Source organism: Equus quagga, chromosome 1, assembly GCF_021613505.1.
Source record: "Equus quagga isolate Etosha38 chromosome 1, UCLA_HA_Equagga_1.0, whole genome shotgun sequence".
NCBI classification, from domain to species: domain Eukaryota; kingdom Metazoa; phylum Chordata; class Mammalia; order Perissodactyla; family Equidae; genus Equus; species Equus quagga.
In genome coordinates this window covers 180,975,424-181,003,353 of record NC_060267.1, presented here as the reverse complement: position 1 = coordinate 181,003,353, position 27,930 = coordinate 180,975,424, and the positions used below count along the sequence as shown (strand labels likewise).

The 27,930-nt window shown below is 46.8% G+C and overlaps 1 protein-coding gene across 2 annotated transcripts; it reads right to left on the bottom strand.

The window, feature by feature from the left end:
* Positions 1-976: 976 nt before the first annotated feature.
* TM4SF4 (transmembrane 4 L six family member 4) lies at positions 977-27,930 on the bottom strand. Of its 2 annotated transcripts, XM_046655709.1 has the most exons (6): positions 27,526-27,930; positions 26,723-26,812; positions 14,427-14,563; positions 6,579-6,768; positions 3,508-3,568; positions 977-1,209 (listed from the first exon to the last, which is right to left on the bottom strand). In XM_046655709.1, the coding sequence occupies exons 1-5, from the start codon at positions 27,697-27,699 to the stop codon at positions 3,551-3,553; spliced, it is 609 nt and encodes a 202-aa protein (XP_046511665.1). In that variant the 5' UTR covers positions 27,700-27,930; the 3' UTR covers positions 977-1,209; positions 3,508-3,550. The 2 variants fall into 2 exon arrangements, with proteins under 2 accessions (XP_046511665.1, XP_046511659.1); XM_046655703.1 differs by lacking the exon at positions 977-1,209 and having other exon boundaries at positions 2,965-3,568.

The following is a 27,930-nucleotide window of genomic DNA, read 5'->3' as shown; positions in this document are numbered from 1 at the left end:
TCATAATAATAGCACAAGCACCCTTGAGGGTTGTGACTGTTACAGGGGTTTGACGCATGTGGAGACTGATGGTCACATCAGAGTGTGTGCTCCGCGAGTGTCAGCTCTCCACGGGGGCAGGCACAGGTGACAGGGAAGCCCGTGGCTCCCGCAGGAGAGGAGGGAGCTTAGGAAACTGCCTTTTCTTTTCTTCTTTTTTTAACCCTGAGGATTATAGAAATCTGCGTCTGCATTCTGGCTTCCTCCACACAATGATTTATTTAATATCAAATCATTATGTAGAAATAATAAGCATAGGTGTGAGCACCCGGGGAGACTGTGTGGTCGTCTTTATGTAGGTGCTTTGCAAGATGATATAAAAATACTAACTTTGGGGTTGGCCCGGTGGCATAGCTGTTAAGTTCATGTGTTCCACTTCGGCAGCCCTAGGTTCACAGGTTTGGATCCTGGGCGCAGACCTAGCATCGCTGGTCAAAGCATGCTGTGGTGGTGTCCCACTTAAAATAGAGGAAGATGGCACAGATGTTAGCTCAGGGCCAATCTTCCTTGCACACACACAATAATACTAATTTTGATTATAATATTTTAATTGATAGTTTTCAGGTTGGCATCGACTAATAAACAGTATAAATTGACACGACATAGAATTTTAGTACTTTCGGTTCTGTAGATGAACTTTGAGCGTAGTGAAGCAGGCCTTCCCGGATGCTTGTGAAAGCAGGCGTGAGGTGTGCGTAGCACAGCGGCTGAGTGTGAGCTCTCACCCTCAGATGAGGTTGGATCCTGGACTTCCCATTGGCTGTTTATGGGGCCCCTTATGGGGCCCTGGGAAAGTTATTTATTTTTTCTAAGCCTCAGTTTACTCTTATGTGAAATGTTCTGAGCATCGTTTCTAAATCATAGAGTTGTGTCAAATAAAAACAAACCTGGACTTCGATAAGGAGAAACTTTATTCGAAAAGACCATCGCGAACAGGAGAGTCTCCAATCTCAGGAATCTGCAGGTAGCTCAGAACCAAACAGAAAAGGCTTTTCTTTTATGGGGAGGGGTAAGGAGATCTCAGCATCCATGGGAGTTGGGCAAGCAGGGAGCGTGATGGCCAGGGTCTGGCGGGAAGCGTGTCTCGCTGTGGTCAGCCATTCCCAGGATACGCTGATAAAGGGAGGCCTTAGAGCCTGCCCAGGCCCAAGGCAGGCAGAGTTCAGGGGCCTGTGGGGACGAGAGAAGCCCCACTTGAGTTTTGTCAAGACAAAGCAGCAGTTAAGAAACGGGCAAGTGTGAGCACTTGGTCTCCTGTTTTGAGGATTAAGTGAAATTACCCATGTATATCCCTCACCAAGGTCTCTGGGTAGTAACGACAAATGCTGGGGTGATTTTTTATTACAAATGCTCGATTCTAAAATGTTCGAGAGAAGCTTCTTCTTTCTCTTGAGCAGAATAATTTAGTCACATACCACTGATAACCTCCCATCCACTGAGCATTTACTATGGTCCAGGCCCAGTGCTGGGAAGAGGCACAGACGTTGGTGAGAGAGTTCCTGAGCTCAAGGAGTTCTCAGTCCAGCAGGACAGAAGGAAGTGTTATGAGACGTAACGTGAAAGGGGCAACCAGTCTGACATATGAGGGATGTCATGGGAGAATGTGGTGGGTTGTCAATTAGCTGGGGGAACTATGATGAAGGAAGGACCTGGACAAGATGAGCCCTGAACTGAGTCTTGAAGGAGGGGAAGCAGGGTTTGAAGGAGTGTGTGGGGTGCCAAGGACATCAGGCAGTTACTGGACCCCGGAGTTCTGGGCAGAGCGATGGCTGGGTCTGCAGAGGCCAGTAGGGGCCGGGTGACGGAAGCCACTGAAGGGCAGGACCGTGGTAAGTTGTGTATTTAGGACAGGGATCTAGGGTCACACCTGCAGTTCTGTGTGTACTCGATGCTGACGTGATGTGCCCCGAGACAGGGATTTCAGGAGAAGCATGTGTGAGGGCCTGGGCGAGTTCAGTTGAGAACTGTTGTTGTAAGGTGCCAAGGAGACCTTCAAAAACAGCCATTTAGCAGGAAGGGCAGTGGTGCAGGCTGGAGATAAAGATTTCCAGATGCAGCTGGTCTAGGCTAGGGCTCAGGAATCTGTAATTTTAGGACATTTCCTGGGTGATTCTGACCATCAGCCATGTTTGAGAACCAATGGTCCAAAGTGAATTGAAACACTGTGTCCATGCGACAGTGTGTTAATGCGTGTGTGTATTTATAGTTCCCCAGTAAGATCTTACGTGTCTATCTACCCACCTTTCTTCCTTCTGCCTGTTAAGTGCCAGGTGCAATCTCTGATCTCAGAGCTCTCATTGTAGCAAGGGCAAAATCAGAGCGTGTAACTCTTTGTGCCTTCCATGTGTAGCCCCAGGTGGCCGGCGCTCAGTCGGTGACTGGGAATTACTCTATTGATACGATGAGAAACCCAGGCTTCAGGGGGCCTGTCGGCTCGGCAGGTGCAGAAGTAGCCTGCCTGGCTTGTAACTCCCTCTGAGCTCCCCCTTATTGCACCTCAGACATGTTGGCAAGCCCACTGGCCTCCTCGTTCCACCCCTGGGGGACTTCAGCGTTTCTTGGATGATCGATTTCTTTCAACAGTCCTTTTACAGATGGGGAAGCTGAGACTCAGTACATTTCCTAGCATCCCCAAGCTGGTATGTGGTGAGGTTGGGGTTTGAACTCGGATCAACAGAATGAACTTGATCCATATTAGTGCCTCACTGATAAAACCAAAATTAATGTCATAGTAGAACACTTAGCATTAACAATACCTACTACCTTAATCCTGGGCCATAGGAGGACAAAATTATTACACAAATCAACTTTTTTAAAACACTGATTTTTGTTTGATCAAAGTAAGCATTTGTAAAAAGGTGAAAAATAGGGTGTTCGTTTACTCTTCTGCCTCTCCCTCCCCAAACAGACACAATCTTTATTATTGTATTACCTCTGAATTCGGATTTTAATTTAATATACATAAAGAAACCCCAGCAAATGATGGCAGGCTCAAAAGACTATTCACGGGTAATTCAAACACGTTAGCCCCAAAGACACCAAATACAAATTATGTATGATACATCAGTCATTCTTTTTTCCCATAAATCTTGAAAATAAAAATTGGCTTTAGCTTCTCATTTTTAATGTGCTGTCCTGCTTTGAATTATGTAAAGTTCCCAAAGATATGAACATCTCTATATACACAGAAGCAGGGTAGCAGGACGCATGACTGTACATTTTTCACACTTCAAGAAAAAATTGTGGAAAACTTGCTTTGAACCTGCTCTTCAATTCTCAAAGGAAGCTAATTTGAAAGATTTGTCAATCTAACTTTTTAAGTGGCCAAACTATTTTTTATTTGAAAATAACATAAAATTGGAAGTTGGACTAAGCTGCTGGAAAGAAGAAGGAACGGCTCTGCCTTCCCTAAGCTTCGCAGGTAGGAAGCAGGTCGGAACTGACGAGGAAGAAGGGAGTCCGTTTAACCTGTCCTCCATGCCGTGGAGTCACAGCTGCTCGCCACCCGGGTTTAAACGGCCCCATTTCCCTAGAAGGTGGAAAACGGTAATTGATTATGACGTTGTTCTTTTTTTTTTGTTCCTCTCCCCTCCCCATCACTCCTGCTGCTTGCTGGGCACCCACTGAATGTTTTCTACACTTTTCTGATTTTGTTTCTGAGCTTTATTCTATTACTTACCCGTGTTTAGGTTATAGGAGTTGAAGCTTGACTTTATTTTGCATCATTTGTCATTAAAAATAATTTTGAGAAGAGGCACAGAGAGCGCCAGGGATGTCTCTAAAGCCACAGCCAGTAAGTAGAGGAGCCTGGAATTGAACCTGGGAGGTTGAACCCGGAGGTCGGGCTCCTTTACCTTGGAGCTATGCTGCCTCCCTGACCTCCATACTCTGAGTAAATAACAAACAGTACAAAGTCCTGAGTCTTCTAATGGCTGAAATGGACACATATTTACCCCCCCGTTCAGACACTCAGAAACCTTGGGAAGTAGGTTTAATATCCACATTCTACAGGCAAAGAAAGAGGTGAGGGCAACTGACTTGGCCAAGACGGCACAGCTGGCAGCCCACCCCCATCTGGTAGCTCGTGTTTGAAGGCACGTTTCCATCTCCCACCTCAGGTGAGGACTGTGCCAGCTCGGGACCCTCTCAGTAAATGCTCCTGCCCGAGTGGGTGGAGGTGGACCTGCACTCTCTGTAGAAGGTAGGCAGGAGGCGGTGGCATGACAAAGACTCGGGAAGTTAGGCTCTCAGGTCACTCAGGCTAAGTAACTAGGCCAGGGGCCCGTCTTTCCCCAGCGTCCTCCTGGGGCAGGAATGCCGACCAGCTGTGTGAGAGGCGAGCTGGCCGACAGGGAAGGAATCCTCCGCAGATTGATTTTTAAAATATGCGGCTTGCTTGTGCGCTGAAATATTTAGTAGTGGGGTTTCATGATGTTTGCAAATCACCTTCCAAGGGTTCGGAAAGAGAGTGAGCCAATATTAACAATTTGTGGGTCCAGGTGAAAAATATACAGGTGTTCATTGTACTGTTCTTTTAAATTTTACGTAGATTTGAAGTTTTCCAAATCAAAAGTTAGAGAAGAAAGAAGGAAGGAATGGAAGGAGGGAGAAGAGAATTCTGGTGATGTTCATTCACCCTCTGTGATTCCCCGGTGCTCCTGCACTGGCGACTGTGGGCTCTATCTGCTTTCTTGACTGTCAAGTGATTTATTCATTAAAACCGCTAAAATATGGTATCTGAGTAGATGACTCCCTGAAAAGAGTCAGTGTACCGGCACCTCTGGGTATATCCTTAAATTTATAGATGATCCTCAGATTTAGTAAACTACCTTTTTCTATTTGAAGAGCAGTTGTATTTCCAATAAATCTTGCAACAAAAATTTGCTACCTAACTAAAAAATATAACTGTCTTCTGTGAAAGCAGAAAAAGAAGTCATATCAGTGTTTGAAATAAACTAGCTGACTTAGCAAGCATGAGTTCATTTTGGATGAATTACAAGAGTCAAATGCTCAATGTTCTTAACAACTATCAGAAAAGTAATTTTTATGGATTACTAACTTGTAGTTTTCTTTTCTCCCCGATTGTGTTGAAAGATCCAAAATTTTAAATCCAACACAATAGAATTGAAAATTTATAGAACAAAACCTCAATAGTCAGTGAAATTTATTTGTAATATGTGCATTTTACAGTTGCTTTTTTGGAACTTTTTATTTATATTTTAAAATATATGGTTGTTAAACTTTTTGTGAATAATGTAAGTTAGAAGGAAGGAAAAAAGTCAAAGCTTCTTACCAACAATTGTCATTTAACATTTTGGTTGGATTTCCTTTTGGTCTTTTTTCTATTCACAGTGTTTGTTTTTCTCATTTATATAATTGTATATTCTGTATACAGTTTTTGCGTCTTGTTCTTTTTAAATAGCACTCTCACAAGCATTTTCTTTATTATTACAGTTTTGAAAAAAATCCTTTTAAGGTAGGGGAATGAAAACAATGAAAAGAAACTGTGAGAGGACATATGAGCAATTCCAGCCCCTTCCCTTGGTGGAGGACTGGGGAGCTATGGATGGGAGACAAGGGCGGGACGCAGACTTTCCAGCTGAACACCTCTGCGTATGGCTGTGTGTACACATACACACAAGTTTTGGCCTAAGTACACATAATGCTTGTTAGAAATTTAAAGAAAATTATCTGAATCATTTAAAATTTGGGCCTAATATTAAGTAGCTAGACCTTTATTTACATTTTTTTTTACATAATTCCCCAATTGGGGAACTCTCGGGTTCTGTTTAATTTTTTTCCTCATACGTCAATCTGTGTTTTAAATAACTGTGTGTGTGTGTGTGAATAATTGCCTGATCTGTTTTGGTCATTAGTCGAAATAATCACTCTGTCTTACTGTCCACAGGTTATTTTTATTTTTCATATTGCTGTTGATAATTTGCAATCCTATTTGGAGACTAAATCCTCAGTGGTTTCCTTTTTTCCCCCCTCACTAAGAACCATTTCTCTCTTCTCTATCAGAAATCTCATCCAAATATCAGCTTTGCACTGGTATGTTCTGTTCTTTTCCAGGGAAAGGAAAATACCCTGAGGCCTGCTCCAGATTTCACTTGGCAATGTTAGCCCACTGACTAGACCTGTTTAGGAAAGAGCGAGAACTTTAGGGGCCGGACCGTGATGTGTTATTGCTGACGATATGTGCATTTGACAGGTGCCCGCTTCCTGGGGACCTTCATAAAGACATTATTGTGAACGTCTATAGGTACGTGGAGCTCTCTGCCTCCAGGACAACGGTCACCTGTGAAGCTGGTCAGCTTCAGCCTGGGCGCACTAACTTGCACAAAGAGCAGAACTTCTGGGTTCCAGCCACACAATGTCACTGTATGCCTGAGCTGATGCAGGGGGCTGCCTGGGCTTTCCAGCCTGGCTCTGGTCTTCTGCAGCCGCCACCCTCCCCATATTCTCATCCCATTTGCGCTGCAGGCCTGCCTTGACCTCTTGCATGCTGAGAAGAAAGGACAAAGACCTTAGCTTACCCCACAGCATCCACAGCACTGGCAGTCTCCGCACAGGGTCCCCAGGAGGCCGTTGATCACCTGGATGGCGCAGAGAAGCATCTGAATTATTCCTATGACCAGCAGGATGGAGAAGAGGCTCAGATTCCAGGGGACCACGTCGGCAGGCTCTCGGCATTTACTCCACAAGGCTTTGTCACCCAGGTAATCCCTGTCGGGGACGTGGGATAGAAAGGTGACAACTGTAAGAAGTCACAATACCCGAGACTAGAAAGTCAACATAGTGGGTTTTCTTTTGCAATAGTTTCCATCCAAAACATAAGCTCCATAAGAAAAATATTCCATAATGACAACACTTTTAAAAACAATACCTAACTTTTCATTGATTATAGACTATGCGCCAGATCCTGTTCTAAACATCTCACAGATATTCACTCATTTATTTCTCATAGAAGGCTTATGGTTCTTTTTTTCCATTTCACAAATAAGGACATCGAGGTACAGAGAGGTCAGGCAACTTGCCCCTGGGACACACAGCTACTAAGTGACAGAGTGATTTTTGTGAGGTGACCAAGAAGATGGGTAAATTTAGTACCTATTATGGGTCCAGGAAAATGAAGACACTCCAGGAGTAGAATCTCACACATGTTCACGGCCTTGATCCTACCCATTGTCATTACATCCTTTGGACTTTTGACAAGTTATCTGTCAAGGCTGCCGGCCATAAAAAGTACAATGGTGTCTACAGTTAACAGGAAAGGCTTGATTTTTTTAAGGCCTAATTCTAGCCAAATTGTGAATTTGACTCAACTATATTTTTGTTAACATGTATGGATTCCACATACAAAAAGATTTAATTAATTAAAAGGAAGAAATAATCTGCTACCTTGAAACATATTCTACAAAAACCCTGAAAGAGGAGAAACTGCAATTATTTATAAAATATACGTACTAGGAGTCCGCTGCAATATACAGAGCACTGTGCCTTGAAGGAGAAATGCGAAGGATGCTATCTTTAAGACAAAGACAAAGTAAAGTGGGAAATCCTGTGGGTTATTACGATTCCTCCTCACCTTCTTAGAGCCACAGACTGGCATCTCCCTCTTCCTTTGTGCGTCCTCTGTCCTTTCAAGGCCTCAATGGGAAACTGCATCTGGCTACTAAACTCACATCCACCCTCTTGTTTTCAGATCTTTTTGACGACCCCTGTTTCTGAGGAATTCTCCTGTGCATCAGTGCACACATTTTAAATACATTGTGTTACAATTTTGACAAGTCTCTGAAATGTTGGCAGATGCCCTGGAGGTTCACAGAGCAGAAGGAATAAGGGAAAGCCCAAGCATTTTGCTTTTGATTTGTAAGTGAAAGCTTGTTGATAGCATTGGTCCACCTGCCATAAGAGTGGGGTTCTCCTGCTTGCTGGCGGTGACTGGTGCACTTGGCTGTATGATGGGAATACCCTCATCTATCAAGTCCCAGGGTTGAGTGAAGATTAATGTTAACCCTAGTCAAGTGCATAGAACAGGGCGCAGCACACAACAAGCACTCCGTGGATGCTGGCGTTGGCATTATTTAACTTAATTGGAGCCCTCTGGTTTGAAGGAAAGAGCCTGAGATTTTGGATTCAGATGGACCCGGGTTTGAATCCAAGCATTCCTCTTACTACTCCTCCTGCAAGTTACGTCCCCCCGCCCTCAAGCATCAGTTTCTTCATCTGTAAAATGGGCTGACAACAGCCCCACAACTGTGCAAGTTCACTGAGATGACACCCCCCCGTGTGTTGTTTTATAAGATGTCTTTTCAGTACTGATAAATTTTAAACACTCATCTTTCTGTTCTGCGCTTTTCCGTGTCAGTCCTTTCTATCTTTACAACTTTTAAGCTTGATGATGATAAGAGGTTCTAAAGAGACAATACTTACCAGGCACAAGTTGTAAAGAAAAGATCCTAAAAGGAAGTAACTGGCAATCCTGAGTTCTTCTTTCCTCGGAAGTTTGTTCAGTGGTGAGACGACAGCACCTCCTGGTGGTGAGATTGTGAAACTCTCCCGGGGGACGCGGATGCCGGGATGGAGTTTGGGCGCCTGGATGTCCTCTCAGGCCACTCCTGCTGCTGCCTCGCCCCCGACAAACCACCACGGAGAGCCTTCCAGGACCTTCTCTTCCCGCAAACTCGGGTTCTGAGACTCTCAGAGATCCCACAATGATTGCTGCGTCCAGCTCTCAGGCCCCAGGTGAGAGGGGCCCTAATTTTTCACAGCCCGGCAGTTAATCATGTTTCCACATTCTGTGAAGCAAGGAGAGCTGAGGCAGTGTAAACTGACTTAACTGGAGTTTTAAAACATCCCATCCCTGCGAAGGGCATTTCCACCTGAGCTGCGGTAACGCCGTCAACGTTGGAGCAGAAAGCCACGGGTTTCATGAAACACACTTCTTGCTGGCGACAGAGGCAGCTGAAGGAAGAGGGGAGCCTGAAGGCCTTGCCTGGCCCACTCGACCTGGCCAACTCGGGGCCACCTCCTCCGGGACCCACTCCCTGATGCTCCTCCTGCCCTCAGCTGGCTTCCGTACCCTTCTGTGCTTCGTGGCACTGTGATCCCTCTGGAATGGAGCACCAGGCCCCTTTGCCACCATCGTCTGTCCATTTGTCCATCTTCGGGACTGAACACCCACAAGGCAGAGACCATGTCCCCTCTGTCCGTCCCCAGCTCTAGCAGCTTTCATGTGCGGGGTCCTGCCCTTGTGCTGGGCACTGGCTAGCTGCCTTGTGTCACCTTCCCCAATCTCTCAAGGACGTGCTTCTTTATCTGGCCACACCTGCCATGGAGTAGCCTTCAGGAAGCATTCACAGAGGGAAGGGACATCCACCACCACACAGATTAAGAAACGGAAGTGCCTGGATTTGATCTTAGTTCTTCTGACTCCAAAGCCAGTGCTCTGAATCATTACACGACTCCCTCTATGTGAGTCATTATATCCCTTTAGGATATTTGAAACATGATTTCTTGTGAAATTCGATTTACACAATACACCTATAATAGTGTGTCATCAAGGTTTACCTACGCCGTGGTAAAGAGATGATTCTCCTTGAAGCTTCACATGGCTGGTTGAAAAGATTGAAATTAAATCATGAAATCATTATAAAGGCATAAGATTTTAGAAGGTTCTAATGTATAATAATAAATTCCATTCATGGTAGGGAGTTACATTCATGAAAACGAAGAATGAGGCGGGTGGTACCTGGCAGCCATTGTGCCACAGGCTGTATGCACATCACGTTATTCCACTCTTGCCTGAAGCTGTGAGCTAGGCCTTGCTGTTACCCCATTTCACAGAGGCAGAGCTGAGAGGTCACACCCCTGGTGTGTGACAGAGATGGTACTGGACCCCGAGTCCAGTCAGGCCAAGGGCAAAGCCGGTTCTTAACATCCGTGGGTGTTTCCTGCTTCCTGAAAGCTGGGAATGTGTGGTCCCTCCCATGTGACCCTTTGGATGTGGCTGCCAGCGTGAGGGAACGTGGCTCCTTGCTCATAAGTCATCCTTGAATTGCGGATGCAGATGGTCTTCACTGAAAGGCCAGGCCGACCGCTGAACTGTATTTAGCCTGTGTCTTGGCAGGCCAGTGCTCCCCTGGCCACCCACCTCCTTCCTGAGGGAGTGGCGAGGGAGGGTGGCCTGGCTGGGGGGCCTGTGTTTGGCTGTGTCCCTGGCCCTCCCCACTGCTGCACGTCCTTGGCCCTTCCTCCAGCTCTCCCCGCACAGCAGTCCCAGGCCCCTGTAAGCTGCTTCCCTTTCAGCAGCTCAGGGTCAGCAGAGGTGGCTATTGTCTTAGAAAGGAAGACCTTGGATGGGGAAGGTCCTACTTCAAAGAAGCCAAGAGGCTTCGAAATCTCCCAGGTTTCTTTTTCCTTCTGGGATGTCTCCTCAGTATGGTTCTCATGGCAGAAAAAGTTAAGCGTCTTTGCCCCTTTAATGTAGTCGCCAACAAACATTTCTGAAGAAAACAGTGCTAAATTCTATGGCGTTGAAGAGCCCTGGATTTTGTGCCCCAAGGTGGAATCTCAGAGTCCGCCTTGCTGACCTCCCCCTACCCCTCCACCTCATCACATCCTGATGATTCCGTCTGAGCTGTGCCTCCTCTTTTGAGCTCCAACGCCACGGCCTTGCAGATGCTCATGATGTCATCTGGGTTATTTCTCCAACTTCCTCCTTGGCTCTGTCTTCAGTTACTGGGCCCTTCTGTTCATCCTCCGTGTCACTCCCATCACAATCATCGTAAAACTCCCAAGTGTTTGTGGCATGTCCTGCCTGAAGTCCTCTGCCATTCCCTGATGTCCTGAATCCAGGCTGCCTCTCAGTCTCCCCTTCATGTCGCGTCCCCTTCAGCTCCTCTCCCCACGTTCACCCTGAGCTTCCAGCCACACGGGGTCCTGACGTTCACTGAGTAGGACGGGCTTCTCCGCGGTTGCCTCAGGACTTGCTGCTCTCTGCCTGAGACGGGCTTCCCCTCCCTCCTGGAAGGCACACTTCTGCTCATCCGCAAGCCAGCCCACGTCACCTTCTCGAAGAAGTTCCCCTCACACTCCTCCATCTCACCGCTTTCTGTGCTGCGAGCATGTCCTGTATTGTCACCCTAACCGACCATGTGCTCATGGGGTGGAGACCCTGTCTGCCCTTCTTTGCTCCATGTTTGGGACAGGCTTCAGCACAAAGCAGGGTGCTGCCAAGGGTTTTGTTTCTAATTCTCCTTCTACTAATTACTAGCTGTGCAGCCCGGGGCAAATGAACCTTTTTGAACTTCATTTTCCTACTCGAGGGATATGAATTCTCCTCAGATTTATTAGGAAGATTAAGTATGACAGAACACAGCCCTTAAGTGTTAAGAGGAGGAGGAAGGGGAGGAGAAGGAGGGGGGAGCGGCTCCCACTGCCGCTATTGATGATAGAGGAAGAGCGACCACTGTCCCGTCCTTTTTTCGGGCTCACGTGGTGGTTCATCCTCTCTACTCACTAGGTAGCTGTGTGTGCGTTAGGTTTGCAGCTAGCAGGACGACGGCCACGTTGCTTCCACACGGGACCTGACGGGAAGGAGTCCGTGGTATAGGAAAGAAGATTGGAGACAAAGGTCCCAGAGCTTTGCTAGGTGGAATCTCTACAAAGGCAGATAGTGCGAACCAATAGCAGTTGTGTTCTAGATAAAGCACTGTGCCTCGAAGTCAGGAAACTTGGACTCAGTGTTCTTTGGGGCAAGTCACTTGTCCTCTCTGGGCCTCGCTCTCTTCGCCTGGAGGGGGGTTAACTAATCTCACAGGCCTCTTGTGAGGATCGAATGGGACACTGTGGCTGGAAGCGCTTTGGTGACTGAAAACACAAGCCACAGGAGGCTGGGTTATTGTCCCAGGACGGTCAAGGGGAGCCCCTGGCTCAAGGAAGGTTTAGAGCTGGCAGCGGGAGAGGAGGCCAAAAAGGGAACGTGAGCTCTGGCCTCAGAGGACAGGAGGAGGATGTCGGAGAAGACGGGACACAGAGGAGACCTGCCAGGTGGCGGAGGACGATGGAGACCACTCCCCGGGCCCTGAACTGGGGCCTGTTTCCCACCTTAGTGGAGAGTGGACTTACACGTTGGGTGGGATTAAATTCTACCATGGGGACATGAGGGAAAAACCAGGAATCACTCTTATCCTCTAAATGCCCCGGAAAGTGTGGTATCTATGGTTTTGTAACTCACCCCATACCGGCATTTTTGATCTTTTGATAGTTTGAAGCCACTATGCAGATGCCTAAGTGTTCAGATCTTCCTCCCTTAAGATAATTATCAAAGCCATCCAGCGAGCAGAGGATGGAGGATTCTGGAACGTTCCTGCTTGCCTGCACAGTTTATTCTGTTTGTATTGTTAACCTGCTCTAGTCTGATACTCGTTATTGGGTGGGTGAGTTGTGAGGAGTAGACAGAATAACATACACGGAAGCATTCAGCACAGAACAGTGTGCGGTACGTGGCCGTGACGGGGATGAAAGCCTGCTTCCCTGCAAGGACAAACACGGAGAACTTTGAAAAGCGGTCTCCTGTCCTCCCCCCAAGCTGGCATTTCCTGTGCTGGCCCTCGACCCAGCGGTCACTCTGTTGACCCTGGGCCTCGGTCCCCTCCCATCCCACGCAGGGCGTGCATCTGCCAGGCCCTCCCGCTGGCACAGATGAGACCGCCGGACGGCCTTGGAGGGTAACTTGGCATCTGCCATGTTTCCTTTCACCCTCCTTTGTTTTGGATGTAGATTTGTTCTCACTGATGTTCGGTTCATCAAGGGCAGCATCCATCATGTAACAGAACAGATAGAGAACCCGTTCGATACAGCACTGAGGCCATTGGTGGGAATAATAGGATAGGGGTCCTTGAAAGAACACGTAGTCTTTAGCTCCACAGACATAGCCGCAGGTGGGAGAGAGTGAGCTATCGGGAGGACCTCAGGGGACTGCTCAGCCTCTGGTGTCTGAATTCTGTGCTCACGGCAGTGGAACCCCAACAGTCCTCTGTGAGGTGAGAGCCCTTCCACAGCCAACTCAGTAGCTCTGGGACTCGCCACCTGAGATGTGAAGATGTTAGAGGTCTCGTACCCCTGTTTAACTGCAGAGCAGCGTGGGGGTGATATTTGTTGTGAACAAACTGAGACCTCGCATGATAACAGAACTGGTACCCTCTAAAGACTGTTCTTGGGGTTCTTTAGACTCACTATATATCAATACATAGGGTTTGAGCTAATAAAGTGGTGTCCTATAGACTTTTTAGGCATGAACCCATCCTCCACGTGCAGGAGGACCCAAAGACCATATTTCCTGACCCCCTGGGTGTGTCTGTCACTGCGCCAGGCAGAGGGGCTGTGATGGGAACAACACAGAAGCGGCCCCAGCCCCCTGGAGGCTGGAGTCCGGTGCAGCACCCTCTCATGGGCTGTCTGCGGGATGAAACGCCTATGACCGAGGCGCCAAGCACACTCACCGACAGCCACACGTAGCCGCTGAGCACTTGAAATATGGCTAGCGTGACTGAGGAATTTTCACCTTTATTCATTTAAATGGACTGAGGTTTAAAGAACCACGTGTGGCTCCCGGCTGCTGGATTGGACGGTGCAGGCCGGGGGCAGAAGCGCGCGTGATGCAACAAGACGGAGACTGGAGGCCAGAAGCCACGAGTCTGAGCCCTGGTCTGCCCCTGGCTGGCTGTGTGGCTCTCAGCAAGCCAGCCTTACACCTGCCTTGGCTCGGACTGACTGCCTCCTGAAGCTGCCGTGGAGATTAAATTACAAAGTTGTAAAACTCAAAAGGTTCTTCATAAACTACAAAGCCCCATGAAAACATCAAGGGTTATTTTAATGAGGTCTATCATCATTAACTCTCGGGAAGAACCTGCAGGGTTTTCAACATCCTCTTCCATAGATGTGCTTTCTGTAAGGGGTTGTTTTGTTGTACCCTGTGGGCCGTCAGTGACAGCCCTTGCACTCTATCAGTGGGCTGCCATCCTTGGTTTCTAGTACGAGATTTGCAATGGGGCCACTACTTTCTGTTTGTGAACATGTTTAGTTGCCTCCTGTTGCTGCTAATAAATGTTTGCGTGCGAGGGGTGGCGCCACATATCTCCTTCCCTCCGGCCAGCCAGGGCGCCCAGTTTCAGTTATTTCCCCTGGCGTCTGTCAACGAGCAGTTAGAGGCAAGACCTTGTGCAACCTCCCTCCGCTGCACAACTCTGGCCCCACCTCAAAGGGGCAGCATGCCTGAGACTTGCACACGGAGGTGACAGATATGTGCCGTGTCTCCCCTCGGCTGCTGATCTGCCTGTGCCCGTGGCGACACCTGGGCCTTGCAGGGTGTGTCTTACCCGTTGTGGAAGGGGTAGGCCCAGGTGCCATTGACCGTGAAACATTTAGGACCCTTGTTGATGGAGATGGCCGAGATGATAAACGAGTATCCAGCACCCAAGAATCCGATCGCAGCGAATATTGTGGAGGTGAACATCTGGAAGAGAAGAAGAGACAGCCAGGTTCCTCAGTGGCCCAGAGGCCACGGAGAGCGCACCTACGCAGCCTGTGGTCGCGCCTGCAGACTGCAGGGAGCCACCGCGTAGGAGCCGATCTTTACAGTGGGGGGGCCTGTGGGGTCTCCCAGAAGGAGTTTGGCGTCTGGTGTCCCCTTCTGCACCCGCAGCCCCATAGCTTTTTCACTGATGACTGAAGTGCTAGCTGTGGTTTGATTTCTTTGAGCCATGGTTTTAACCTCATTCAGGAGAGAATCTCCTTCCTATGAAGGGCTAACGTGGAAGGCCAGGCTATTACAGAATCAAAGAATCTTAGAATTGGAAGCGATCCTAAAAGCGTTCTGGTCCAGTCATCTCCCAGAGGCTACCTCACTGTGGGTCTCAGGCGGGAGGCGGGTTCTGCTGATGAGAAAGGGGAGAAGTCTAGAACTTCTCATTGGTCCTGGTTACATTCCTTGAGGTAAAAAAGCTGAAGTCCAGCATCTTTTCCATGTGGTAGCAGACTTTAAAATATCTGAAGATATTTTATATCTTACATAAAAATATTTTATATTTTACATCTCTCCACCCCTTCCGCCCTCTGAAAGGTTTCTCCTCTTCAGGTTACATAGGCCCAACAATTCCAGTTCTTTAAAATTTTTTTTTTTCCTGAGGAAGATTAGCCCTGAACTGACGTCTATGCCAAGCTTCCCCCATTTCATAGGTGGGTTGCCACCATAGCGCAGCTGATAAGTGGTGTAGGTCCGTGCCCAGGATCTGAATCCTTGAACCCTGGGCCGCCAAAGTGGAGGGCACTGAACTTAGCCACTATGCCACGGGGCTGGCCTCTTAATTTTTTTTTTTTTGAGGAAGATTGGCCCTGAGCTAACATCTGTTGCCAATCTTCCTCTTTTTGCTTGAGGAAGATTGTCGCTGAGCTAACATCTGTGCCAGTCTTTCTCAACTTTGTATGTGGGACGCTGCCACAGCTTGGCTTGATGAGTGGTGTGCAGGTCAAAGCTCAGGATCTGAACCTGCAAACCCTGAGCTGCCGAAGCAGAGTGCATGAACTTAACCACTACACCACCGGGCTGGCCCTCGAAGATTTTTATATGACAGAGATTAATTAGTGAAAAATAGATTGTATGAACATCTTTCTTATTTTGAATTATAAAATCAAAATAGAATTGTAGACTCTGAAAGGCAGACACAATCCTGGAGCCCATCCAGGCTAACGCCCTCTTATGGGTGAAAAAAACTAGGCCCACAGATGCATCATCCATTCTAAGCAGTAATTGCAGAGTAGCATGGAAGCATTAATAATTTTGGATGGAAATAGGGGTGGAAAAGTTATCACCTCTCTTACTTTGGTGACATGATGGTGTAATGCACAGCACAGGAGTTTGAAAGTCAGCAGATGCAGGCTCAGCCTCATCTTTGCTACTTTTCTCTGTGTGATGACTGCATAACGAGCGTACCCTCAGAGTCTTAGTTTTCTCGTCCATAGAGGGGCAGGATGAAGCCCCCCTACAAGGTCCGTCGTAAAACTAGACGTGACAAACTAAGTCAAACGTTATGCAGGCCCCTTTTCCTCTTCCTGTGTTACTGCCAATCTGATCACAGGAGATGTTTGGGAGGAGAGGACCTGACCGTGCCCGGGATCGGGGTCTCTGTGATACTGGAGTTCCACTTTAGCTGGTATTTATTTTCCTATCATACATAAATGTATTTTGGGGGCAACTTTCCAAGACTGAGCTCTGGCCCCACGTGCCTTATGGAGCCTTGTCTGACTTTCCAGGCAGAACCGACCGCTCCCTCCTCCTGTATAAACTGCTGTTACAGCACAGTGCTTGTGACACATTAATGCTCCATGTGTTGTCTGTCTTCCCCAACCAGAGCCCCAGCTCCCTGAAGCGTGGACAGTGAGTTATCTGAAGACCGGACGTTGCTCCACCCCTACCACCATCTGTACGGCTTTCCTTTTTCCTAGCTTCTTAAAGGCACCACATAACTACTTGTTGGCTGAAGATTAAGGTTTTATATTAATCATTATTTATATTTCGCCCCTTAATTCTTATGTCTAGGTTATCCTAAATCCATGATCACCATCAAGAATATGTATAAATATAATCTAGGTCACAAGTAGATGAAAATTTTGGTCAATTTATCACATTAGAACAGGCAATCTGTTTTCCAAAGGATGTTTTGTTGAATAATTTCATAAATTGCTGAATTACATAAAGTTAAATAGGTTTTATTCCTGTTGTACTTCTAAGAATCTTTGTGATACGCTCATGTGTGTGAACCTCCAAGAAGCAGACACACTCTGTATGCTGGAACTTTGGGAAAATGATCAGCTCTCGAATTGTCCCTCAGAAGCGCGGGAACTGCCTTGGAGTTGAGCCCTTAGTCCATGTGCCGGGAAATCAGGCTCTTCTCAGATACTTTATGTGAACAGCCAGGTACTGCGTGGGGAAGACATTAGTCAGAAACAACTCATGTTGGATGACAGAATTGTTTAAGGATTTGTTTCATAACACAGATTTATTAATAATTCTAGGAAAGTTGACCTCACAATTCCTAGTTCTGGACATTATAGGTAACACGCCTTTTAAACGGCATCCTACAATGAGCACACTCAGTGTTCGCAACTGTGAGGAGCGTTAGCATATACCTGCAAGAGGCATGTTTTACCGCCTTTGTCTTAGGTAAATGGATATTCGTGACTAAGGGTGAAATTTCAACTGACTGCACCATACATGGATACAAAAATGTCTGTACAAACTGAAATGGAAGAGAAGATGGGCTGTGGGAAACTCGTGTGGCTCAAAAGGTGTCGTTAGTAGCAGCAAAGACATTGATGTCAAAGACGCACGAATATATTTAAAAATAAATGAGTGGGGAGGAGTAATATTTCAAAATAAGTGTATTAAAATGATTTTATATTCTTTTCTACAGCATGTGATTTTATTTTTTTATTTATTTATTTTTTTTAAAGATTTTATTTTTTTCCTTTTTCTCCCCAAAGCTCCCCGGTACATAGTTGTGTATTCTTCGTTGTGGGTTCCTCCAGTTGTGGCATGTGGGATGCTGCCTCAGAGTGGTCTGATGAGCAGTGCCATGTCCGCGCCCAGGATTCGAACTAACGAAACACTGGGCCGCCTGCTGCGGAGTGCGCGAACTTAACCACTCGGCCACGGGGCCAGCCCCTACAGCATGTGATTTTAAATATGCATATGTATTAATGTTAGTCAAGGGCTTTTTTTGAAACTTCTTTATGGGAAATAAGATTGTTTTAGATTAAGTATTGCCTTATATTTGGGTATATATGGTAATTTGCAGAGTTGTCCAATCTCAGGAACCTATAACTTTTTTCTGTGAGTTCTTGCAAGAACACACTTTGGGAAATGCTGCTCCGATTAAGCGAGAGCTTATCTAGCTAGTTCGCAGTCTCTGAGCCCCCCTCCACACACACACTGCAGCCGAACTGCTGTTCATTCGGATGCAGCTAGTACAACTGGGTGCGGCCCCCACGTCCCAGCACAGCCATGGAAAGCTCACGCTCAGGGGGGTTTCTTCTGATGTTGCCTCTCATCCTTTCAGCGGGAGGTTCTGAGCGGGCTGGAAACATTTTTGACATGGGGTCCTTTGTGATGGATTGGGTTGTTTCAATGAAAAACAGATTCTATGAAGGAAGGGTCCGTCACATCTTAAAACTGGTTAAAAGTCTTCAAAAGCCAGAATTTCCACTAAATAAATGGTTACATATTCTTACAGTTATATTTTTGTTAAAAAAAAATCTCAAAAACCATGGAATGCAATCATCTCACTTTCTAGCTAATAAAAATAGCTCCAAACCATGAAAGCCTTGGATGCATTATCTCATTTAATCCTCTCAACAGAGGTGAGTGTTATTATCTACATATCCAGACAGGAAACTAAGACTACTGGAAATTAAGATAATTTCTCTAAGTCAAACACAGAGTAAAGTGTTAGGACTGGGGTCAGTCCATGGCCACTTGCTGCCAAATCTCGTGCTCTTGTGACCTTCTCAAGTCACACATCTAGGAGGTGGCTAGGTTAGGTTAAGAACCAGGGTCTCCTCCCCCCCAAGTCCAGGGTCCTGTACCTTCCACCCCTTCAAATACACACACACACACGGCGTGTATTTCAAATACACAGTGACACACACATAAATACACGTTGACACACACTGTGTGTATTTCAAATACACAGTGACACGGTGCCACTAGCACCAGATACTCCGTTATTTGCAAGTTTCCTTGTGAATGGCATTGGTTCTCTCACAGAAATAAAACAACATATAAGGGAAAAATATCTTTTTGCTTACTTGACTTTTGTCTTGAGTTCTAATTATTAGTCAGGAATCATTAAACTACTGATTAAGAACAAAAGAGTATCTGAAATTACTATAATGGAAAAGAAAGACTGCGTTTTCAGGAAGGCAGTTTGGAAGTCTGAGGAAACCTGGGTTCCAACCCCCCAGCATCACCAGCCCCCACCTCTCTAGCCTTGGCTTCCTGTGGTGAAGAGAAGAAAGGGGCGGGTGGTTCTAGAAGGTCCCTTCAGCTAAAATCACCCAGGATTTCACCAACCGCTGGGTGGCAGTGAGAGCAGAAATCTGACTCGTGCATTCCCACTATGTGAGGCGAGTAAAGGATTGTAGATACCACGCCTGGAACAATTTAGCAGGCAAATATTTAAAGACACAAAAAATGAGTACAAATGAAACATTGCTCACTTTAGGCAAGTCTGAGCAAATGAAAAACCAGGTCACATAAAGTATCTATGAGATGATTTTTCCCGTTACAAACAATCCTCTAGACCAGCCCTGTCCAATGGAATTATAATGCAAGCCACAGATGGAATTTAAAGTTTTCTGGTAACCACCATTAAAAGAGTAAAAAACAAAAACAGGTGAGATTAATTTTAGTAATATATTTTCTTTAGCTCAACATATCCAAAATATTATCATTTCAATATATAATCAACATAAAAACTACAGATGAGATATTTTACATTCTTCTTTCTGTACTGGTTCTTTGAAATCTGGTATTTTATACATATGGTACACCTCAATTTAGATTTGCCACATCCCTCGTGCTCAACGGTCACATGTGGATAGTGGCTGCTGTATTAGACAGCATAATCTAGAACATTTAAAAAATGGATTTTTGGTAGTAAAAGTTTAAAAAGTGCATAGAGATGATCTGCACTGAATTCATGATTAAGCTTATTCTTAGGAGGGACGCAACTGCGCTAGAGACGAGGAACACAGTGACGCTCAACTGAATCAATGATGTTCTATTTCTTTATAAAACAATCTGAAGAAAAAATGGCGTCAGGTTACAGTTTCGTAAAGCTACAGGTGGCATGTTTTGTTTTGTATTCAAATTTGAAGTATCTCACCTTAAGATAAATAAAACAAACATCCCAAACTGGTATTTCAGAACTCTTCCAGAATGGATGAACCACATGAAGCAAGGTACGTTTTCTGTCATTTTGCCTTAAAAAATTTCATTGTTCAGAAGTAAAAAAATTGCCAAACTCACTACTCACAGATATCACCAGTCTTAAAACCAGTCTGGAATAACTTTAATTTATCGTGGGTTTCATGATACAAAATTTTTCGTGTTGAAAGTTGCTGAGATCGAGTGGACCATGTCAGAGAGTAGATGCTCTAACTCAGAGTGATTTCTGTAAACAGGCAGAGGGCCGGGCCTCTCTCTGGAGGAGACGCAGGAATGGGGAACAGAGCTGACGCGTGGTGAGAGGAGGCGCCAGACTCTGGAGTCTGGGTTGGGAGCCTTCCTCTGCAGCGTCTGTACCGCGGACACGCCCTGCCCAGTCTAAACAGAGACAGAGTGGAGACGGTGCTGCTGGGCAGCGGGCAAGGCAGGGGTCACGGGCAGGCCGATCTGGGTCTGCGTCCTGGCTCCTCCCTAATGACCTTGGGAAGTCAATCTCTCTAAGGTTCTCATCTCCACTTCTGTGAAATATGGCGGAATCCTAAGAATACTCCTGAATCCTCAGGGAGATCATGACATGTCAGATAGCTTAATCAATAGGCACTAGGGAATCACAGTGCACATCTCTAGGAACTCAGATGACCCCAGGTGGGGCAGGCTGCTGCATAATGCCCTTCACCGACAGGATACCCAGAAATCTCTTTTGTCTATCCCCAAGTTTTGGATAATTTCCCATGACAATGACAAGCACTTGATAAATGTCATTATTGTATTGCAATATTTTAATTATCATATCCTCACACACTCTTACTTTCCACACATACAGGGAGCATAAATCTGGACAGAAAAAGACCAGTAAGCAGAGGAATTCCTGTATGGTTGCTCAGCACACGTGTCCTGTTCACGTTGCTAAGGAAACGTGTGTGATGTACCCCCTGCAGACACTTTCCTTGAAATGGAAGATAGTGACACCCTCGGATCAGAGACCCTCTGACTCACCATGTGTCAGCTCTAAGACCTCCTCCCACTCAGGCTCTGGAGGCAGATGACGTAGGACGGGACCCCAGCTCTGCCACTGTCCAAGGCGTGTCCTCGTGTATTAATGCCCCCCGCTGTCAGCTGGAGGAGGCCCTGGGGGCTCGGAAGGGAGGAAGAGTGGGTGGTCTGGGGACAGGCTTTGCAGAGACTTGGGTAGTAGCAACATGTTGGGGGACATCTCTGGTGGGCATGAGGGGTCCTCCTCAGCAAGGGTTCTAGGAGACTTATGGAGATTGTCTGAAGTGTCTCTTCCCTTAACATCTTGTATTTCCTGCCTCGGCCAGCTCGGGAAAGGGGAGGTCTGGTGGGGGTGTCAGAAGCTTCACTTGCATGCGCCTCAGTTTCCTTATTTATGAAATGGGGAGTTTAATGCCTGACTCAAAGGGGTATGGTGAGAATTGAGCCTGATGAAGTATGAAGTCACCTGAAATTCCTCCTGAGGGTTCAGGTCCTTCGTTCATCCAACGAGCACTTATTGAGGACCGTGTGTCCTCAGCACCCCAGGCACTTGGTGCCCCTCGCCCCTTCCCTGCACGCTAATGCTCGCAACATCTTCCCCCATCCCCGCAGTGCCCTTAGTGATCCATTTGACAGCAGAGGATTTTGAAGGATAAAAACCATTTAGTGAAGAAATAGGGTTCCATACTTTATTTCTTCTTTCAAGATAATCTATTATTTCAAAAGAACTGTCTTTCTTAAATGTCCCTCACACTTGCTGTCATTCCAAGGAACCCAGAGCTAGATCTCAGGGAGTCCCTGCTTTTGGCCTCCAGAAGCGTTCCTTGAGGAAGAGCCCGCACAGCAGGCATCCCTGGGGGGCACTGCTGAGCCAGGCATGGGAGGAAGTGCTGGCTGCAACGAGCAGACTAATGCACCACCTGACCAAGATCGTCCTCCCAGGCAGGCCTGTCGACCATCTGGCCCTGCCTGTGGGTGTGGTGGGCCTTTATCTCCCTGATACGCTTTAAGGATGCTGCAGTGCCTGCCTGCCTGCCCTCAATATCTCCTTTATCAGTCTGCCTTCAGTCGCATTATTAAAGACGCTCCTTTGAGGCAAGGCCAGCGTCTTCAAAAGGCTCTTAGTAAAGCACATACTTAACATGAACGAGTTGGTAAAATTAATCAGCTGTGCCAGTGGACCCTGAGAGATCCATTTTTTTCAGGATTAGAGGGCAGGGGACCCTGACCAGCCACAGATAAGCTGGCAGGGGGCCACCGAGAACTGCCCTCGAGCAGGAAGAGGTTGAGACCTCAAGACAAACTCAGGGCAGGGCTTTCCAAGCACACCTTGGGAGCAAGCCACCTTCCCCTCACAGTTTTTGCCCCAGGGCTCACTTTTCTCGGCTCTTGTTTAGCCTAATTTACTTAAAAGAGTGCGGATCCCTGGGGCTGGGCTCCAGTCTCCTCTGCCTCTGAGGAGAGCTTACAGCCTTCTGGTTTCTCGGAAGCTGTCAATCAAGTGATCTGAAGATTTTTTCCAGCTCATTGTCTTGTTTTATCTCTCCAGCCACCGAATCCTCTTCTGCTATTGATTCTTCTGTCCTGATTTCACTGCCCGTGGAAAGGGAAGAGAGTGATGCAGCTGCCTTCTGGGGAATATTCCAGAAAGACATAGCAGAGAAGAAAGGAGAGGGCACGGCCAGGAAACAAGTGATAGACAGCAAGGCCGTGGAGACGGCAGCGGGAGTTAACCTACCAGCTTGGCCTGGTCTGTTTCTGCCTCACTGGCCTGTCTACGCAGCAGGATTTGTTAATGTGCCACAGAAGCCCAGCGTTCCTTTAACACCCAGAGGGGAACCCTGTGAGCATCTGGAAAAATAATTCAAATCTTCAGCATTATAGGACCGACCAAAGTATGCTCTTTCTGTTTTCTGACAAAATGTTTGTAAATACTTTTCTTAAAAAAATGACTAATGCTTGGTGCTCCAGATCTTCAGAACATTAAGGAAACACATCTCTAAAGCAGAGTCATGATCTCAGTGGCCCCCAGGGGCAGGGACCCTAAAGGAAGAGCTCAGCCATCCCCAGTGCAGGCCACTGTGTCACAAAACACAGGCCCAGGAGTAACAGGTTAAGTTTTAATGTTTTGAAAAAGAAGGGAGAGATCTAGCTACTTTTTGTGTGAAATCTCTCAATTTTTAAAAGTTGGCAGCTCATTAAAAAGCAAACAAACCCCAAACAAGAAATCCTCTGCTGTGCACCTGGAGTGTGGTCACCCCTGGTCCGGGGCAGCTGTGGCTGGTTGCCTCGGTTTAAAGTCCGGCATGGCTGGTCCTTTGGTGGGCACAGACCCTCCGGAGAGTCCGCTGGTCACTTGGAGGTGTCCTCCTCAAGGCACACCAAGGGCAGACCTCCCCTGGGGGTTACGGAGCCCAGATGGACAACTGGAATGGGCAGACCAAATGTCTCAGGTCCTGTTGACTCAACTGTGTTGGTAAAAACATGACTTTTCTGCCTTCCTCTTGGACTTCACTTAAATCTAGTTAAGAAACACGTTTTGTACAATGCTTTAAATACTATTTCACTTCTCACTGTGGTTATATATACAAACCTAAAAGCAAAAAATAAGCAGAACCTTTGTTTTATATGCACTAATCTTCAGCCTTCCACTCAACACCAGGGAACGAGATTAGATTTCTAAGCAATGATGACCCTGGTCAACATAAGGTTGACATAGGGAAGCCATATTGTAGGAAAGAAACCACATTGTAACTTTGAATGATCTCTGATTAACTAACCCAGACAGGCTCTGTAGATTTTATGGACCTTCCCAGATGCTGTAAGTTGATAGCTCTGTTCCTCTGAGTTCCTTAGGGATGTGATGACCCCCAGCCAGAGAGTCTGTGCTGATGGCCATCATCAATGACCAATAACAACTGAAAGATCAGGGTATAGGGCGTTGCTCTGGTCTCTGCATATCCGGTAAAACAAAAGACCATCAGGAACTGAGACCAGATGTCTGCCCGCATCTGGAGATCAGATGGAGGCCTCATTGGGATTAGGTCTAATTTTCAGGGAGTGTCAAAATTTCCATACTTCTTATCCTGCTGGTCGGACACTTGATTAAAAAATGTGCTTTTAGTGTTCCAAAACTGTTGAGCAGGATACAAAATTCTAATATAAAAATGTCAACATGAAGCCAAGAACAAGAGAATATTTCCAAATGAGTCCTAAACAGTTTCGTTCCTCTAATCCAGATCTATGCCCCAATTCAGCAGGAAGTAGCTAGGTTGGTTGGTCATTGCCCCAAATCCCTCAAGAATGAGGAATACCAAAGAATAGGAGGGATTGAAACTGGCAGAGAGTTAGCCATTGATGATTAAGTAGCTAGGAACTAAAGGGTTTTTCCTTTTTGCAATTACCGATACTAGCTTTTAGCTGTTTAACCCTCCATTGTTAACTGTGCTGCTTAGGCAATATGCTCTCTGACTCCACTATGTTGCTATAGATAACATCTCCCTGGAGCCTGGGTCACCATGGCAATGGGTGTGTGAGCTGTTCTTCAGGAATTAGAATCCCTTTGTCCACTTCAGGCCAGTTGAGACCACCAACTCATCAACTGGGCCCATGCAGATGTCCGATAGCCGACTTTTTGATGTCAAGTGGCTAAAAACTCCACCCCCAGATCATGCTAATGCCGCCATTTTGTGAACATGGGTCCTATGAAGAGGCATGGAATCTGAGTACGCTCGTGCAGATCATCAATGACCTCACCTCTCCTCACCTCCAATCACCTCTCTCCACACTTCAGACCACCTTGCCCCATCCCATAAATATCCCTGAGTCCCCATTTTCAGGGAAGCTAATTTGAGGCTCCTGCTCTCGCTTCCTCACGTGGCTGCCTTGTGAGTAAATCCTGTCTCTGCTGCAATCTCATGGTCTTGGTGTTTGGCTTTCCGGGCGGTGGGCAAAAACGAACCTGGTTCGGTAACAATAACTGTATTTTTCTTTTCATCCAATTTCCTTAATTGCTAATTTCTTTCAAATTCTCATCTCCAACGAATCCCCCCAAAGTCCACAAGCTATGATGGAATTAGATTTCAAGGGGAAAATGAGATATATATGTTTTCTATTCCTTTATAAGTAATTACATAAAAGTATCGTATTATATATAACTTATGCTACGTAATTAGATTAATTGTGGTTAATTTTTACATATCTTTGTAAATGATGATTATATGCTATAATAATAATCATCAGTGCTTCCTTGGGACTCATGATGGTGTCAAGAAGGTGAGAACATTCTCTTTGAATGGTCTTTGATTTCACATGGAAAACTGTAATTGTGTGAACAGTGCCCCAGACTCAACCCTTCAAATGTACTCAATAAATCTTTTTTGATTGAATAAATGAGCAAATAATGATGAGAAAGAATGCTAGAAACGATTCTGTTCCAGAACAGATGGCTACCCCTTCCCTGTAAAGCAGTTAAGGTGGGCGTGTACAGCTCTTCACTGGGGTCCTGAGCCTCCCAGACAGACATGAACCTTGGAGATGACAGCAGAAGCTGCCCTCACTCGTCAGCCAGCCAGGAATTTCAGTTCTACCTTCTTCATTTTTGCTATATCAATGTACCTGAACTCTTAATATTTTTCTTTAGGTAAACTCTATTTTATTCATTTATGTCACCAACATGCACAAAAGACTAGAATCATTAGCAAACACAAACACAATATTATTGATTTTTTCATTAACGTCGCTTGCATTCCTGGAGCTCGAGACTTGTTCCCCCTTTGTTAGAAAGGGAGATTATGAAGTGTTAGATGTAGTAAAGACTTATTTCCATCAAAATAAGATTTTTTTTCTTGAAAGAATCGAAGAGATTGAAGGGGAATGGAAAAAGGAATGACTTTCTATGTTACTGAAAGAGAGCCCATCAGTGTACCAGCAGAGCTTGTCCTAAACTCGGGAAATTTGTATCTGGTGCGGCGTCCTCATTTTACAGACCAGCAAAGGGAGACAAGAGCAGGGCATGGACTTGCAGTGGCAGAACTGGGACTCACCCCCATGTCCCGGCAGCTTCCCACTCCCCCCGGAATGGCGATGCCCTGCCTCTCTGGCTCGCCTGCTAGAAGATGGATGGCGGCACGAAAAAGAAAGGGAACAGAAGTTGGAGGCAAAACCTGGGGAGGCATGAGTAAGTGCTGGGCCTCTGGGGCTGAGCCCCTGGCAGGGGTCGGATGGGGAGCTGAGAGGACTCCTCGTGAGACGAAGTTACCATCTGTCATCCCGCCCCAGCCCCCCTTTACAGATGGGGCACTGCAGAGCCAGAGAAGACGAAGGACTTGCCCAAAGTCTCAGGGCCCCTCGGTGGCGGAGGGAGACTTACAGCCCATCCCTGCCTTCCAAGCCTGCATTCTACATACGGCATCACTCTAATTTTGTAGCTCTGACATCCCTGCCTATTTGTAAAACCTAAAATGGTACCCGTACCCTTCAAGTTTGAGGGCGATGGTATTTGAAAATTGTACTATTCTTGTTACTTTGCACCAGCGAGAAGAACCCCATCTTTGTGCCTGCACCAGCTGCCCCCAGAATCCTGCCTGGGGCTGGCAACTCGTCCCACCCCCGAGATGCCCAGCACAAGGAGACAGCGCACCCTGGGTCGTTCTGCTGGCCGCCCCCGTGACTCACCGCACATCGCTTCCCGCAGCTCTCGTTGCCGCAGCACCCACAGCAGTCATTGTTCCTCAGGCCCAAGAACACCAGTGCCGGGAAGATCATCTACCAGCAAGAGAAGCAGCTCAGAGCGGGTCCGGGCTGTTAAGGGAGGGCCATGCCTGCCTGGCTGTGTGAGCAGCCACATCCACTATGGGAACACTGTGGCCAGAGGGTATGCCAAGGACAGAGCAGGGCTGTGGGGTCTAAGAGTGGTAGTGAGTATGCAGGTGCCATTAGCTTCAGCGAAGCAAGATTTCAAGATCTGACACCTTAAGTTTCCATTTGGATGTGGATTAGGACAAGTTGTCCACAACTGTCATGAAAAGCGAGTCTCTCTTTCTGAACCCAAGGTTCCCACCCTCTATTGCAAACAGGGGAAGAGAAATCATTAGTGCCCGAGTGGAGGGGGTCCACTGACACCTGCTGCTCTGGGAGGCCTTCAGTCAATCAGTTTGCTAGAAAGTGTGTGTCCAGCTCCTCCCCACCCCCACTATCCTTTTAGAATAAAGAAATTATGTGGCCCTCCATTTGGTTTGTGGATTCAGTTGACCCCTGAGAACTGCCAGCCCATGCTTGGGAACTCAGTACTTAATAAACTTAGTGGACATGTCCTCATCAGGTCCTAATGGACAAGGGAAAAAGAAAGACACTGACTTCGTCATGCAACACGTAGGCTTTTGTTAGAAACTAAATACCTTCCTGGTCAATAAGTACTCAATTTTAAAAGGATGGGGTGAAAATTTTCTTCAGAGGGATTTTAGGGCTTCCCTACTCACCAAGACCCCGCTTCCTAATATTCCTCCGAAAAACCAGACCTCGTCCGAAAGGTTGACGTTGTCGTCGATCACTTTTCCTCCGGGGAAAAATAACAGGACGTTAGCCAGGAAGCCAAACACAGCGAGGGGAATGAGGGTGCCCCCCAGGCACTTGGCGCAGCCCCCAGTGCACATGCTGGCAAGGACGGGGGCGAGCTGCGAGAAAAGGCCTCAGCGCGTCCTTCACGGGTCTCTTCTAAGGTGTAGCCAGAGCGTCCTGGAGAGCGTTCCCAGTCCAATCCGTATTTCGGGGCTGAGAAGCCAATCGGCCTGTGCACCGTGCCCTTGGAGTTGCTTCAGCTTCTCAAATGCAGCAGCACCTCGATGACGGTGGCCATTTATACACTCTCTCTGACCTGAAGTCCT

What these genes read in the sequence shown, in the direction of transcription:
- TM4SF4 (XM_046655709.1), bottom strand. Translation starts at nt 27,699, where the DNA reads ATGTGCACTGGGGGCTGCGCCAAGTGCCTGGGGGGCACCCTCATTCCC. An exon ending in TATTAGGAAGCGGGGTCTTG is followed by an intron (nt 26,813 to 27,525) that starts GTGAGTAGGGAA and finishes TCTTGCTGGTAG; the next exon opens with ATGATCTTCCCGGCACTGGT. An exon ending in GCTGCGGGAAGCGATGTGCG is followed by an intron (nt 14,564 to 26,722) that starts GTGAGTCACGGG and finishes CTTCTCTTCCAG; the next exon opens with ATGTTCACCTCCACAATATT.